Here is a 13,531-nt window from a genome sequence, read left to right as displayed (position 1 = left end):
CAGCATAAGGGTGAACGTCCAAAGAAACTGAGGAACTGGTGAAGGGTCTTAAGGGGAAGCTGTATAAGGAGCAGCTGAGGACACTTGGTCTGTTCAGCCTGAAGGAGACTGAGGTGAGACCTCATCACAGTTACAAATTCCTCCTGAGGGGAAGAGGAGGGGCAGGCACTGATCTCTTCTCTGTGGTGACCAGTCACAGGACCCAAGGGAATGTCCTGAAGTTGTGTCAGAGGAGATTTAGGTTGGACATTAGAAGAATGTTCTTCACCCAGAGAGTGGTTGGGCACTGGAACAGCTCTGCAGGGGAATGGTCACAGCACCAACCTGACAGTTTAGGAAGTGTTTGGACACTGCTCTCGGGCACATGGTGTGACTCTTGGGGTGTCCTGCACAGGGGGAGGAGTTGGACTCAACGATCCTGATGGCTCCCTTCCAACTCAGCATATCCTATAATTCTATGGTAAATTCAAACAAGCCCAAATTTATCAAAGTATACCTTTTCTAAAGACCAATTACATTTGTGACCCTGAGGTTTTTTTGTTGTTGTTGTTTTTTTTCCTTTGGAAAACTGAGAAGCATGAGGTGCAAACTTTCAACCTGACTTCTCTCCGGTTCTCTGAGCAATCCAAGTGTGCAGCCAGCAGTGCTTTAAAAAGGATGTGCTGTGTTAAGTCATGCAAAGCTTCTAAATTAAACATTTTTTCTCTTTCATAAAACAAAAGGAGGCCTTAAGTCAGGCCAGTCAAGATTATGTGTGATTTTCCCTAAAATTGTCAGACAACTTCAGCTGAAAGATACTTATGAACAAATTATGAAAGCACCAAAACTTCTCAAAGTTTTATCACAATGGTCTTCTCTCTGCTGTTTGTCTTCTAAAATTTAAAAAAAAAAAAAAAAAAAAAAAAAAAAAAAGCAGGTATTTGGCCAAGATAATATTGTTTTTATTTTTTTTAATTAAAAAAATATCTGATTCTGGTAAGAAAGGCAAAATCAAAAGAGCCTAGTTATCTAAGGCACAAGGATTTGATTCCATCTGTGAATCAAGAATGCAAGAGTGTGCACAGCTGCAAGTTTGCAAGGGAAAAAAAGAAAGAGAACCCAAGAAAACCACCCCACACAGCTGTTGGTGCATTCTTTGAGCCCTGCTTTCACCTGCATGTGTTATAAGTACCCTCAGGGTTTAAAACCAAGTTATGCTGAAGGAACAAGTGGAGATTTTTATATTTATTATTACAACACCAAGAATGGTGTAGAAACAGTGGAGGAGTCTAGCGTGCCTAACCTGCCTCTTCCTTAAACTATCCTCCATCTGCCAGCTTTTCCAAAACACTTGCAAGGGTGAATGCTCAGGACTTCAGGGAACCAGCTCCTCAAAGAAGTTGCCAGGGCCCATCACAGCACAGGTAATGGCAGCATTAACAGTCTAATTTCAATGATTACCTTATATAAAACAAAACAAAAATAGGAACTACTTGTGATGATGTGAAATGTGAACTCCCTTGTGAAAAAAAAGTCTGCACAGCATAATTTCTGGCTGGGGAAAGTGGAAGAAAGCTATTAATTGTTTGATATAAAGCTATGCAAACTGATACAAACATCCTTCAGACAAAAGTATGGAAGTTGAATTCTTCTTGCACTTGATATGATTACACACTATAATTCAGAGGCAGCATGAAATTTTATACACAGCATGAGATACCATCTCAGTGCCTTTCTGAATGGCCTTCAGTTTTCTTTATCATTCACCATGTGTCTGGATGTCAACTAGATGTATTTGAATGTCTAGGGTATATCTTTTTCCTCAGAATGCCAATTGCTATTTTCTAAGTGGTAAAGCCAAAAGACTGCAATCTTTTAAATTGTATCTCTGGTCAAACTCAAAAGCACATTTTTGCTTGTTATCTGCCTGATAACTCCTTCATAATCTTTATCTTCCCACTCCCAAAATGTTTATGAACTATACAATGTTTAGGACATTTAACTCTTAAACTATTCTGAAGAAACAGTTGAGACTGAGGGAATAGGTTGGTGCTGCATCACTATAAATCTTTATCTGAGATGGGTGTTAAACAGAACACCTTATTTTCTTTAATAAAAACACAATTAAGTGCACAATAAAATGACTAAAAAAGCCATGCAAGACCTAAGTAGTTCTCACAGCAGTAGATATGCTTTGGCTTACCTGATTACAGATGGCATTTGGTTTGGTTCTAACTTAAAAGGAATTCTGAGCATTCTGAAAACTTGCCTCAACTAAAAATTAAATCATAATTATGTTACTAGTGTCAATTTTTAACCCCTCTCTGCTGTATATGCACTAAAGTAGTTTGACCCCTTCAGAGAACTAAGGAGGTACCAGCTAAAACTGATTGTCCTGTAGGAAATACTTCAAGGCGACTGCTCCCAGAAGAGTGAGAGGGAGGGAAAGTGGAACATCAGCCATATCTCATTTCAAAAGGTGAGCAGTCATGCAGGGAGGATTTGATCACTTTTGCTTTATAGTCAATATAATGATCTAAAACTCTGCTGAGGCACTAAACCACCATTTCCAGTTCAGAGAGCAGGCCATAATGGAAGTTATTTGAATTACCCACAGGTGCTGAATGGGAGCTTTTGTAGGCTCTGATGTGTGGTTGTGGTACTGCAGGCAGAGCAGCAAATTGCCAGGTGCCAGCTGAGCTGTGGTTACCCCGGGGGCTGTGTCCTCCCTTTCCCATAGAAAATGTAAAGAAAAGTGAAGCATGGCTTCTCTCAGTGACTTCACTCACACACGGGGACTGCAGATCCAGCTTTGCCTCCAGCACACCTGTTATCTCACCAGATTAACTGCTGCCTGTGTGGCTGATTCCAAAGAGCCCATCACTCAAATCAAACTCAGTTCTCTTTATGTTAACGGCATTTTATTTCAAAATATATTAACCATTCTGTGCTTACAAAGGACCGCAGTGTGAATACAATATCAAGTTAAAAGCTTCTTAAACCTGCTACAAACCCCATTTTTATTAGGATGAGGACTGGTGCATACAATCAAAATTATTTAGTTTAAATACCTCTGCAGTCTACACAAGTAGTTCTCAACCTCAGCTTACACATTTTATTGGGCCACAGATGGACATAGGGGTCATATTGTCAATATTATACATGCAAAACCAGGTACTGTACCAAACCCAATTATGAAAACATCAGTGTTGAAAACAGTTCCATTCTGAAGATGTATCACATGTACAGACAAAATTTGTGTCAACAGACAATGGAAGTTATTGCTCCAAATCCCCATGGGGCCTGGTAGGAACACACACTTTAGAACAACCTGTGCTCTGTAATGCAAAACATCTGCTGTTAGGCTTGAGTAGGGTGCAGCCAATCTTAGGATAGGACGTCAAAAGTTTCTTTGGATTTAGTTTGGTGAAATTTCCCCAGGAGGGAAAAAAAAACCCCAACCCTCCCATGTCTTTTGACCAAAACATCAAATGCTAGCTAGCATATATATATATACACATATATATGTATATAGGTAAGCAGCCAATGACTGGTATAAAAAGTTGGTTTCCAACCATCACTGAAGCACAGAAAATCTGTTTTTAAAGGAAACAATCTGAACAAACGGATTGCTTGCGGAATATATTCGTGACGACAGATGACAAGCTGAGAACACTGATCTACACAGACAGTAGGTTATGAACAACACAAAAGTAGTTTTTATTGATACTTGAGAGAGAGTCAGGTATAGGCTGAGACTGGCAGGAAGAATAGTAAATACTGGGATTTTGTTTTTCCAACCTTATGGCCCATATGCCAGTTCTTAAGCCTAATGAACTTTTTCAGCATGACTACTTTTTGGCTTTCTGATGTTTCTTACATTTAATCTACACAAATACCATGAAACATTTTTGTCTTTAGGTCCTCACTGGATCACTGTACATGACAGTCTAGTGGGTAAAAAGTGAGGCTAGGAGAATAAATCAACTTTTCGTTTTAAAATCACCACTCTGAAAATTCTTTGTATGTATATATATTTATAGATGCTAGAGCACTCACTCTGCTTTAGTAGCTTGCAGATTCACTGTGCTGCAAGCAAATCTGCCCTGCTTCTCACTCAAACCTGGCTTTGGTATCACCGAACTATTTATATTAAAAAAAAATTAATCAACAATTCAATGCAACATGAATTATATTTGTCCAAGTCCGTCCATATGCAGAGCAGATCAAGGATGCATTTACTTCCAATTAGCACTTCCTTCCTGAACTGGACATATTATTTCAGTATGGACATTCAAAGCATGCCTTCAGGTCCTGGAATCAATTTCCAAAAGGGGATGGAAGCAATAGTCTCATGTACTAAACCATATTCCATACAAGATACCAGAGGAGGTGTGGATGAATCTAAAAGTCTGGGGAACTGAAGATGTATTTCATGACCTATTAATTTTGGCAGCTTTTTAGACGACGTGTACAAACACTTCCAGGAACAGCAATCTCTCAGCAATGCATTACTAGCAGCTTTCCTCTACTTCATATGAACTACAATAAAACAGTGGTAGTCACACTACCAGGATTTGCTTGGCTCTTCCTCAACCTGTATCAAGTAAACATGAATTGTAGAAAATGTTGCTTGTTTTCATTATATACAGGCACTATTTTGTTCTCAGGTATCTTAAAAAAAAATTTTCAGTTAAAGTCTGAATAGGACAAAGGCTCCCAATATTTATATAACACTGCATATCAATATATACATTTACAAACCCAACGTAGAATCCCTGAATATGTTTGTGACTTCTGGCATTGTTTCTTGTTTTAAAACATCAAATTTATTTTCCACATTGGTTTTTTTCTTATTTTCAATTTTATCACTTAAAAGCAATTTTGGATAATTTTACCATAAAGCATTAAGGTACCTTAGTAAAACTGACAGATAGATAGTATCAGGTCAAAGATCAAGCCTCCCTAACATTTGTTAAGAGTTTTAAGTGATTCTAGTTTTGTACAAATAGGAATAATAAGGAAATTGTCAAAGTTGGCTTTAGCAAGAAGTGTAGGAAATAATACTACACTTTGGAATACAAGTCAATACAGAGTTTATAAAGATGATGCATCCATGGATTTTAGAGATGTCAGCTGGCACTCAATAAACATTATCTGGCAAATCAATTTTCTCTTGTAAAATTGCAAACTTCAAGGCAAGCAGCTGCATCTCTAGAAGAATGTCACCTCTGCTATTAAACCTTCAACTCCAACAACCTTCAGTACCTTCAAAGGCAATCGTAGACACTTCCAGAGGCAGCATCCATTAAGATGGCACTATCTACAGTGACAAATTTAAGTCAATAGAATAGAAACACAATGTTTGAATCAAGGCAGCTGCGGAAACAACCACTACCAACGGTGCAAAGCTATGGAATCTCAGTAGAATAACGGTATTTTTCCATCCTCAGTGTATCAGGTCCACAGGAAAGGCAACATGCTGCGGTATTCCTAGTACTAGGGATCAGGAGCATAGCAATTCAGCTGCTGCTTTTACTAAAGAACAGTTTCATAAAATTTTGTTTTTTGAGGCTTTCTGAAAAACAATGTTTAACACTGCAGTCATACACCTATTTCAAAAGTTATGCTTATACCCACAATGGATAATTCTGGAGACAGCATCCAATTTTCATTGAACAATGGTTTTACTTATTTTAATTAATCAGATTATGGATTTCCTATTCCAATAATCACTGACAAAATACACATCCACTATATCCTCCTCCCCTGTGTCTTTAAGAGAAGCCACACAGAGCCTGAAATCAGACAAGCCTAAGTGTACCATAGATAACCTGCACACACAAACAGCCCTGTGCATGGAAAGATCATGCGGGTATCCACTTAACTTCTGAAAAATACGCATCATATCTATCATTATAATGTTAAACTGTTCTTTTTAAAAGCAGCCTTTTGAAGTAAGTAATTTCTGCTCCCAATTGGTCACAGTGCACCTGTGTTGAAAGCCACCATATTGTAGTAAGGCTGGCAGAATGAATGTGTGCCAGATTCCTGCCCATTGCAGTTCGCTCCTTCATGGATCCAATTACGCCAGTATTTTCAGTGACCTGAAGCTAACATGCTGGGCTGTGAACTGGCACACAGTCACCTCTGCCAGCTCTGCTATAGCAGTGTTCAGCCAAGGTACAGGAAGGAAAGGCTAACTCAGACCTGAGTGCCAGAAACAGCACCAGCCCTTTGGCACTACACTTAATTCCAACAAGCCTGATTTCCTCAAGGAGAATAATAAAAACCTGAACACTTGAATTTCACAATACCATAAGACATTGTCTTGCATTGCTACAAGCACTCCCTTCTGCACTCTAAAATATTCAACAGTAAATATACTAAATACACTTAGTAAGTACCTGCTCCTGGAATGACTGAGTATTTAAGGTAAAGCTAAAGGCCATCAACTTCTTGCCTACAAGCATTACAGAAAAGATGGTCTCTCCCAAGAAAACTGCACTGCAGAGTGCTGGGGCTTTTTCTGTTGGTTGGTTGTTGTGGGATCTTGGAGGGGGGACAGGGTTGAGCTGGTTTTTTTGAAAGCTACAACCCATGTACTAAAAACTTATCCCACCGAACTGCTGGTTGTTTCTGCAGATGAGGCAACATAACCATGAGATATCATTTTCAAAGACGAGAAGTCAAAATGACCAGTTTGATTATTTTCACATTAATGTGAGACTGATCTAAACTAAACCATTCTTACAAAGGCTGAACCTGCTCAGAAAATAATACAGATTGCTAAATACCCAACAACAAGGTCTTCGGTATCTGCTGCTAATTTGATACTTGCTAAACACAAAACCCAAACAAAGTATGCCCTTTCATAAGGTGGTATTTTGTGGTTTGGAGGTTTTTTGTGGGTCCTCTTTTCTAAACAGGGTGAAAATCAGTAAATAGCTCCTAGTCCCAGAAGGTGTTATTGCAAGTTTTGTTCCTTATTTTTCTTTTCTTTTTGGCAGTATATGTTACTGCAACATTACTGAACCACACAGTTGGCTCCTCAATCAGGTACATCACACATCATGAGCTCCTGAAGCTACATATACTGAGTAAGCATGTAATATGGATGGTACTTCATGGCAAGTTTGAGCTGAATTTGGAACAGAAAGCATAAAAATGAAGCCTCATTTCAACGGAGGACAAACCAAACAAGACCCCATCAGATGTGAATTTGATATATAAAATGATTTCACATTGAAAAAGGAACATTTCAAAACAGCAATGTATCTTCTCAGGCGATTTTACTCATTTGCATTATTGACGTTAACGGTGTCTCAATCATCGTTTTAATCTTCATAGCAGAGGACCTTCTTTGATCTAAGGCAATCGGTTGAAGGGGAAGAAGAAAAATTAAAACCAAACAAAATAACGCTTTTGAATGACTCTTTAAAATTACTAAGCTGAGTACCACAGAAGCATGAAAAGACTGTCTCAGAAAATGGGATAGCAGATGTGGACAATAAACATGTCTTGACCAGTGAGCAAAGAGGTTGCTTTAAATGCTGTCTACAAGAAGTTACAACAAGAACACAACAATTCAGTGCAAAAGTGTGAACTAAAAAAAAAGGCAATACAATGAAGAAGTTGCCTAAATATAATGGTGGTCTCATTCCAGCTGGTTAGAAAGTTGAAGGAGTATTTTGGGAAAGCCTCAGGTTTTCCCAGATCCTCCACCCTAGCCAGCAACAATTACAAAAATGTGTTTCATTTAAACTTTTTCATAAGCCACAAAACCAAGGAGATAAACCAGATACTTCAATCAACAATTCTTCTTATTCAGTTAGTTCAAAATGATGTGTAGATCTTTCAGAATTTAAAATATTAAATGGGATGTTTCCATATTTTGATAAACCTGAGTCAACCTACTAAATTAAGTCCAAGTCTGTCCCTTAAGCACATACCTCCAAGTGTGCACAAACAAGCATACTCAACACCTCTCACTCAAAACATACAATTTCATCAGTAAAATTGCAGCAGCTTGTTTTGAGAAACTGAGGAACAGACTATTTGTGTCTTGTTAGGCAGCCTGGTTTTTGTGAGCCCACAGCAGGACTTTCTTCTTTACTCAGTATCAGAATACCTTCCAATCACTTTCCATGGCAATATATTTTTCAAAACAACGTAAAAATACATACAATATCATGGAAAGAACGTTCCAAATCTGTCAGCACTCCTAGAACTCAAGTAAAACATCTTGGTTATTGCAAGCTGTTTGTGCACACATCTTAGATATCCTTATCCCTGGATAAGATCCCTTTGTTTCAAGCATTGAATTACTGTCAACAATAAATACAAGGCATGTCTCTATTTTGTACAACTCATTATAATCAAACTCTGAAATCAATTCAAGTTCCTGGAAACTGAATGGTGGTTCTTTGGTTAAGCAAGTGTATCTGCTACTTTGTACCTAGGGCCTCACTGGATTTGTGGAAAAGCTGTGCAAGTATGAAACATTTACCAAAAAACCCCACACCCCATTTACAAAAAGATCCATTTATAAAGATCCATTGCGTCAAAATGTTTTGACAATCAATACAAAAGGCCTTAAATATCATCAAAGCTGCATTTTAAGCAAAATGAAAGAAATGGAAGAAAAACACTAGAGGACTTCATGCTGTGACCTAGGCAATACATAATTTCAGAAATTCAGGATATTTGTTTATTAATAAGATATGCCTTAATATATTAAGAGATATCCTTTATCTCAGCAAGATATTTGGCTGGACGCTTACAGGGTTAAAAAAGCCCCAACTAAACTACACCAAAATCCATGCTCTCTCCCCTTTCTTTCCAACAGTAAAATTTGCTTAAAAAGTGAATTGAACTCAGCCACAGCATTTGGAAAACAACATTAAACTATCCCCATTAAACTTCTTCCAACTATTGGAAGGAGATGCGACCATCCCACATTCCTACTGTCTGAAAACACTTAAGGCCTTTGATTAAATTTAGCTGACAAGATGACTCCACTGGGAAGGTGGATAAACAGCAAAATATTATCAGATTTTGCTGCAAATGGGGGCAAGATTTAAACTATTTAAACAAGTCCTATGTCAGTAAGAAGAAAACCCACATTTAACAGTTTGCATTTCTATTAATACCAGGAAAGTATTAAAAATACCAGTCTCCAACAACATTAAATTTCAGTGCGTGTAAGAGATAATAAATAATATTTAAGTGTTATTATGAGTTACAGCTGATGGTTGAAGCTTATAAAGAAACACCTTGAGGAGGAGCAAACTATTATATTATACTTTCATGTCACAATGAGTGGTTTGCCCTTCTTTTGCCACCAGACTGCCTAAAAATAAATATTTTGGAATTACAGCTTTCTTTAAAGCTACTACAGCAGTTTAGTAAGACAAATAACCAAATAAATAAAAGCCAAGTTAGTAATTTCAGGAGATAAGAGAATGACTCCAGTGGATGTACTTGACCTCTTAACTATTCTTTTGATAAGACAGAAGGTCTTCAAAGGCTTCAACAAGGCAGCTGACTGTGTGTCGGTATGCAAAGCCATGGGAAGTAGACATTCTCTCTCAAAGAGGCAAAGTGCACAATAATGTAAGGCCAGCAGATGTTCTAGCGCTTTCTTCTAAACCCCAGTCTGTGCTTCCCTGTGAGCTGCTCCCAGGCACAGCTGGGAAGGGACAGAAGGCCATGGCTGTTGTGAAACCAAGACAGAAGAGAGCAACTCCCTCATGTCGCAGCGGTGCACCCAGCACCTCCATCACTCTGCAGACATTTTCATCTCCTCAGGACTCTCTCTAGGTGACCTGGGAGGTTGGGGGAGGAAAAGAAAAGTGAAAAGTAAGACACAAATCTGCCCAGTGATTCCAAACAATTGTTTCCTACAAAATAAATGAGAACCAAACACACATGAATTTTTTTTTTTGTATTTGGAAGCTCTATCTGTGTCATACAAGGCAAATGGAATCTAAGTTTTACAAGACTACAGACAGGTCCAATTAGCGGGTTTTCTCCTAAATTACTCAGATGAAAGAAGACAGCACTATTTATGTGAATAAAGTAAAGAATTATTTCTGACAAGCAGGGAATCTTCTTCAAAATACATGTATAATGAGCTAACCCATACCATTTAACAAGACAGTAGAAACATTAAAATAGCTACTGTTGTTACTATTGTCACAATGGCATTTACAATTCTAAGTAGTTATTCAATCATGAGTTTATTCCTAACTGTATTTTCATTATCCCATTCCTAACTGTACAGTTTAAAGATACATTTCTATATTCCATAGTTTTGTAACTTCAATGACATTACTAAGGACCATACTTTTAATGGAAAAATGGCATATAATCATTTCTCATTTTTTAAAATCTAAGTATGTTTAGTATGTTTATATTTTTCAGTATTGTACATTCGGATATAAAAATGAAGTATTTTGGGGCAGACCCCTTTTTAAGGGCAATGAACTCTTAGATAGCCATGAATGAGAGTTTAAAAATTATGTCCAATCATCTCCTAGCACAACAGCAACATGTAAACTGTAGGACACAAAGGTATTATCAGCAAATTTTTTAAATTAGCCTACCGTAAGAGGCTGAGAGACAATAAACAAACACTTCCAGTATACATATTCCAATGAGTTTCACTCAGTCATACTTTTTATTTCTAGGATATGGAACAGCTGAATCCTCTTCAAATACGACAATATTCATGCAGATGTGAGTTCACACTCATATGAAGCCCAGGCAAATATTCCCTACATGTGTGCATACGTAGACTGACGTGTGTGAAAACCTAATTCATACAAGTAAGACATTTGTAACTCACCGGTAAATCTGTAATGGCCATGTTGCTTGAGAGGGAGTGGGCACAGAATTTGTTGGACTCACCAACATGGCACTATATATATTGGAAGCAACCACAAGTATACAAAGTAGAATTGGTCCTATGATGGCCCCTTCCAGTCCCAGGTAATATGCTCCACCAGCTACTGCGAGACCTGTCAGGTAAGGGTGACCACCTCTGCCACAAGAACAGTGAGATCAAATTAAGAACAACAAACACAGCATTAGCAATTACAAAATGTGAATTAACACTGAAATTTTATTAAGCTTAGGAAGTGACACAGCTAGCTATAGCTACCCATATTTACACTATAAGCTGCTGTCTGAATGGCTGCACAAAAGCTCCAAGCTGTATTCTGTGCTATAGTCACACAACAGATCAAACACTGCTGTAGCATGGAACGCTACATATATATATCTGGTTTCCACCGTGGGCCTGATTTCTATAAAGTCCCAAATTTTAAGTCTCTGCCTTCATCACAACTGTGCGCAAAATGAGGCCATGAAACACAACCTATTAAATCATACACCTCAATCACATCTGAACTAGATCAAACTTAACCTACTGGCAGGACCAGACTGCACTCCCAAGAGGACAAATGTGACAAAGTTTTATGTTTCTCCAACAACAGACACTATTAATTTCTAAAGCTTTAAAAACTTCATTTATTCCCCAACGTTTGTGTCAGTTTAAACATTATTTTGGCTAGTTTTCTAAATTAAGCAACAGATGACCTGATGAAATCGGAGTACTAAAAAGTTAAGCCATTTAGAAAACCCTGCATAACCTAATAATGGCTATTTCAAATAGGTTTAATCTAATCTGGAAGCTGTCATGATGCTTACTGTTCAATATATTGGGAAAAATACAATTTTCCTCCACTGTCAGAAAATCTATTCCTGTCCCATATATTTTCTGGACAGTAAACAAAGCTTGCATCCTCTACAGTCCAAAAAAATGTATTCTAGTAAGCAGAAGAATTATTGGCTATGTAAATAGCTAGTAGCCTTAAATTTATCCGTGATTTATTGTTGGGAAAAAACCCGAAATTTGATTATACTTTACTTGTTAGCTTTAATTAATGCAAAATGACTAGTCACAGTCTATGAAAATTAGTATTAATGTTGGGCATATTAATATTGGGCATATTATCATTAGGTACTTGCTGTTCAGTGTAATTATGTTTAGTAAAAACACTAATTTCCAACAACACAGAACTGAACCACTTTATGTCCTTATTCTACATTAACTGCATTATTTTCTGGTGCCTAAATAGCTCATGGTTTTATCTGCTCTGCAGCATCATCTGGCATTAGGACATAAAAAGGAAATGCTACACAGCTTTAGTCAATAATTAGATAAATAGAAAACATAAACCAATTCTAACAATCCCAACTGAAACAGTTCATTCTGCTGATGTTGAGTTCAAGATTTCTGAAGTGTCAAAGTTCACAGAAAAGAGGCCCAGGAAAACGAAAGCACTTAAGTCAGTAAAACTGCTTACTATGAGGTTACTCCTGTGCTTGAAGATACTGTTTTGCATGCTTCAGAAAAATTAGTTTAATTAAAGGCATCAGTGATTGTCAATCATTTTTTCAATGCTCATTTTAAAAAGTGTTCAATGTACTTACCCTGATATATCTGAATAAATTGCTGTATCTACAAAATAGGTTGGCAAGAGGTGAAAAACCAAGAGCAAAAGGGCTTTGCATCCCTGTCCTTGCACAAGCCACAAATCTAGGACTGCAGGGACCGCTGCCCAGTACGTCCCCAGAAATGGCACTGCTCCAAGGATTGCTGCTAATGCTAGAGCACACAGAAGCAGAAGTGAAAAACAGATCACAGAAACATATTTCACAAATATATTTACAGTTACAATCTGACACTTTTGCCACACCAGTAAGTCCCACTTCCATCAGCTGTTATAAACAAAGCATTGAAGAAGTGCCACATGAGGCTCTTGGTGTTTTATAGCTGTGGTTTAGGAAAAAAGAAAATCACACCATCTCCATACAGAAGAGCTTCAGCAACAGACAGTCATAAGGAGTTAAGAGGCACCAGTTCAAAAAAACCTTGAAGTTATACCAATCATGTACATTTCTTACTGTGTAAGAAAGCAAAGGAACCCAAGTCTCACTCTAACTTGCTGCATCTCCTGCAGTCATCCATAATAGGAGAAAGCAGGCAAACATGAGATTTATGACTTACACATTTCTGTATGCAAACGTGTGCACACAGGTGCACACTCCTCTGCTTATAACAAAGACCTGCTGTAATCTAAAGGAATACAGATCTGCTGCCACTGTAATTTAATGCACCAGGAATAAACATATACAAAGCAGAATTAGGTGGGGTTGGTTTTTTTTTTGGTCTCATTAACCAGAAAGCAGAAACTTTTAAGATTCTGCATGTAGTTGGAAAAAATAAGACTCATTACTTTCTAAGTAGGTGTAGTGACGATCAATGCCTTTAAGGTAGTTGCACTTTACAATACAGCCACTTCCCATTTTATTGGGGTTTGATGCTTCATAGCTTCTCCTTATGCTTCTTTGTACACAAGCAGTTTGCAATTACTATTATTTATTGTTTTTAGAAAAAGAGGGGCAAAGAGGAACAGGGGAGAAGGTTTTTTCCTGAGAAACCGCCCACCCATTTCCAAAACTAAGATTAAATAATAAAAGAAAA

General features: G+C 37.7%; 1 protein-coding gene across 2 annotated transcripts in view; it reads right to left on the bottom strand.

The window, feature by feature from the left end:
* Positions 1-2,878: 2,878 nt before the first annotated feature.
* Positions 2,879-13,531, bottom strand: part of TMEM245 (transmembrane protein 245) — a 76,745-nt gene continuing 66,092 nt past the window's right edge. For both annotated transcript variants that reach the window (XM_040086389.1, XM_040086380.2), the window contains 3 exons: positions 12,478-12,652; positions 10,829-11,023; positions 2,879-9,806 (listed from right to left, as the gene is read on the bottom strand). In XM_040086389.1, the coding sequence (XP_039942323.1) occupies positions 9,761-9,806; positions 10,829-11,023; positions 12,478-12,652 (416 nt within the window). In that variant the 3' untranslated portion in view covers positions 2,879-9,760. The remainder of the gene's footprint in view (positions 9,807-10,828; positions 11,024-12,477; positions 12,653-13,531) is intronic.

Source organism: Hirundo rustica, chromosome 1 (genome assembly GCF_015227805.2).
Source record: "Hirundo rustica isolate bHirRus1 chromosome 1, bHirRus1.pri.v3, whole genome shotgun sequence".
Lineage (NCBI taxonomy): Eukaryota > Metazoa > Chordata > Aves > Passeriformes > Hirundinidae > Hirundo > Hirundo rustica.
Note: the sequence above shows the minus strand (reverse complement) of the source record. Positions and strands in the feature narration are given on the sequence as shown.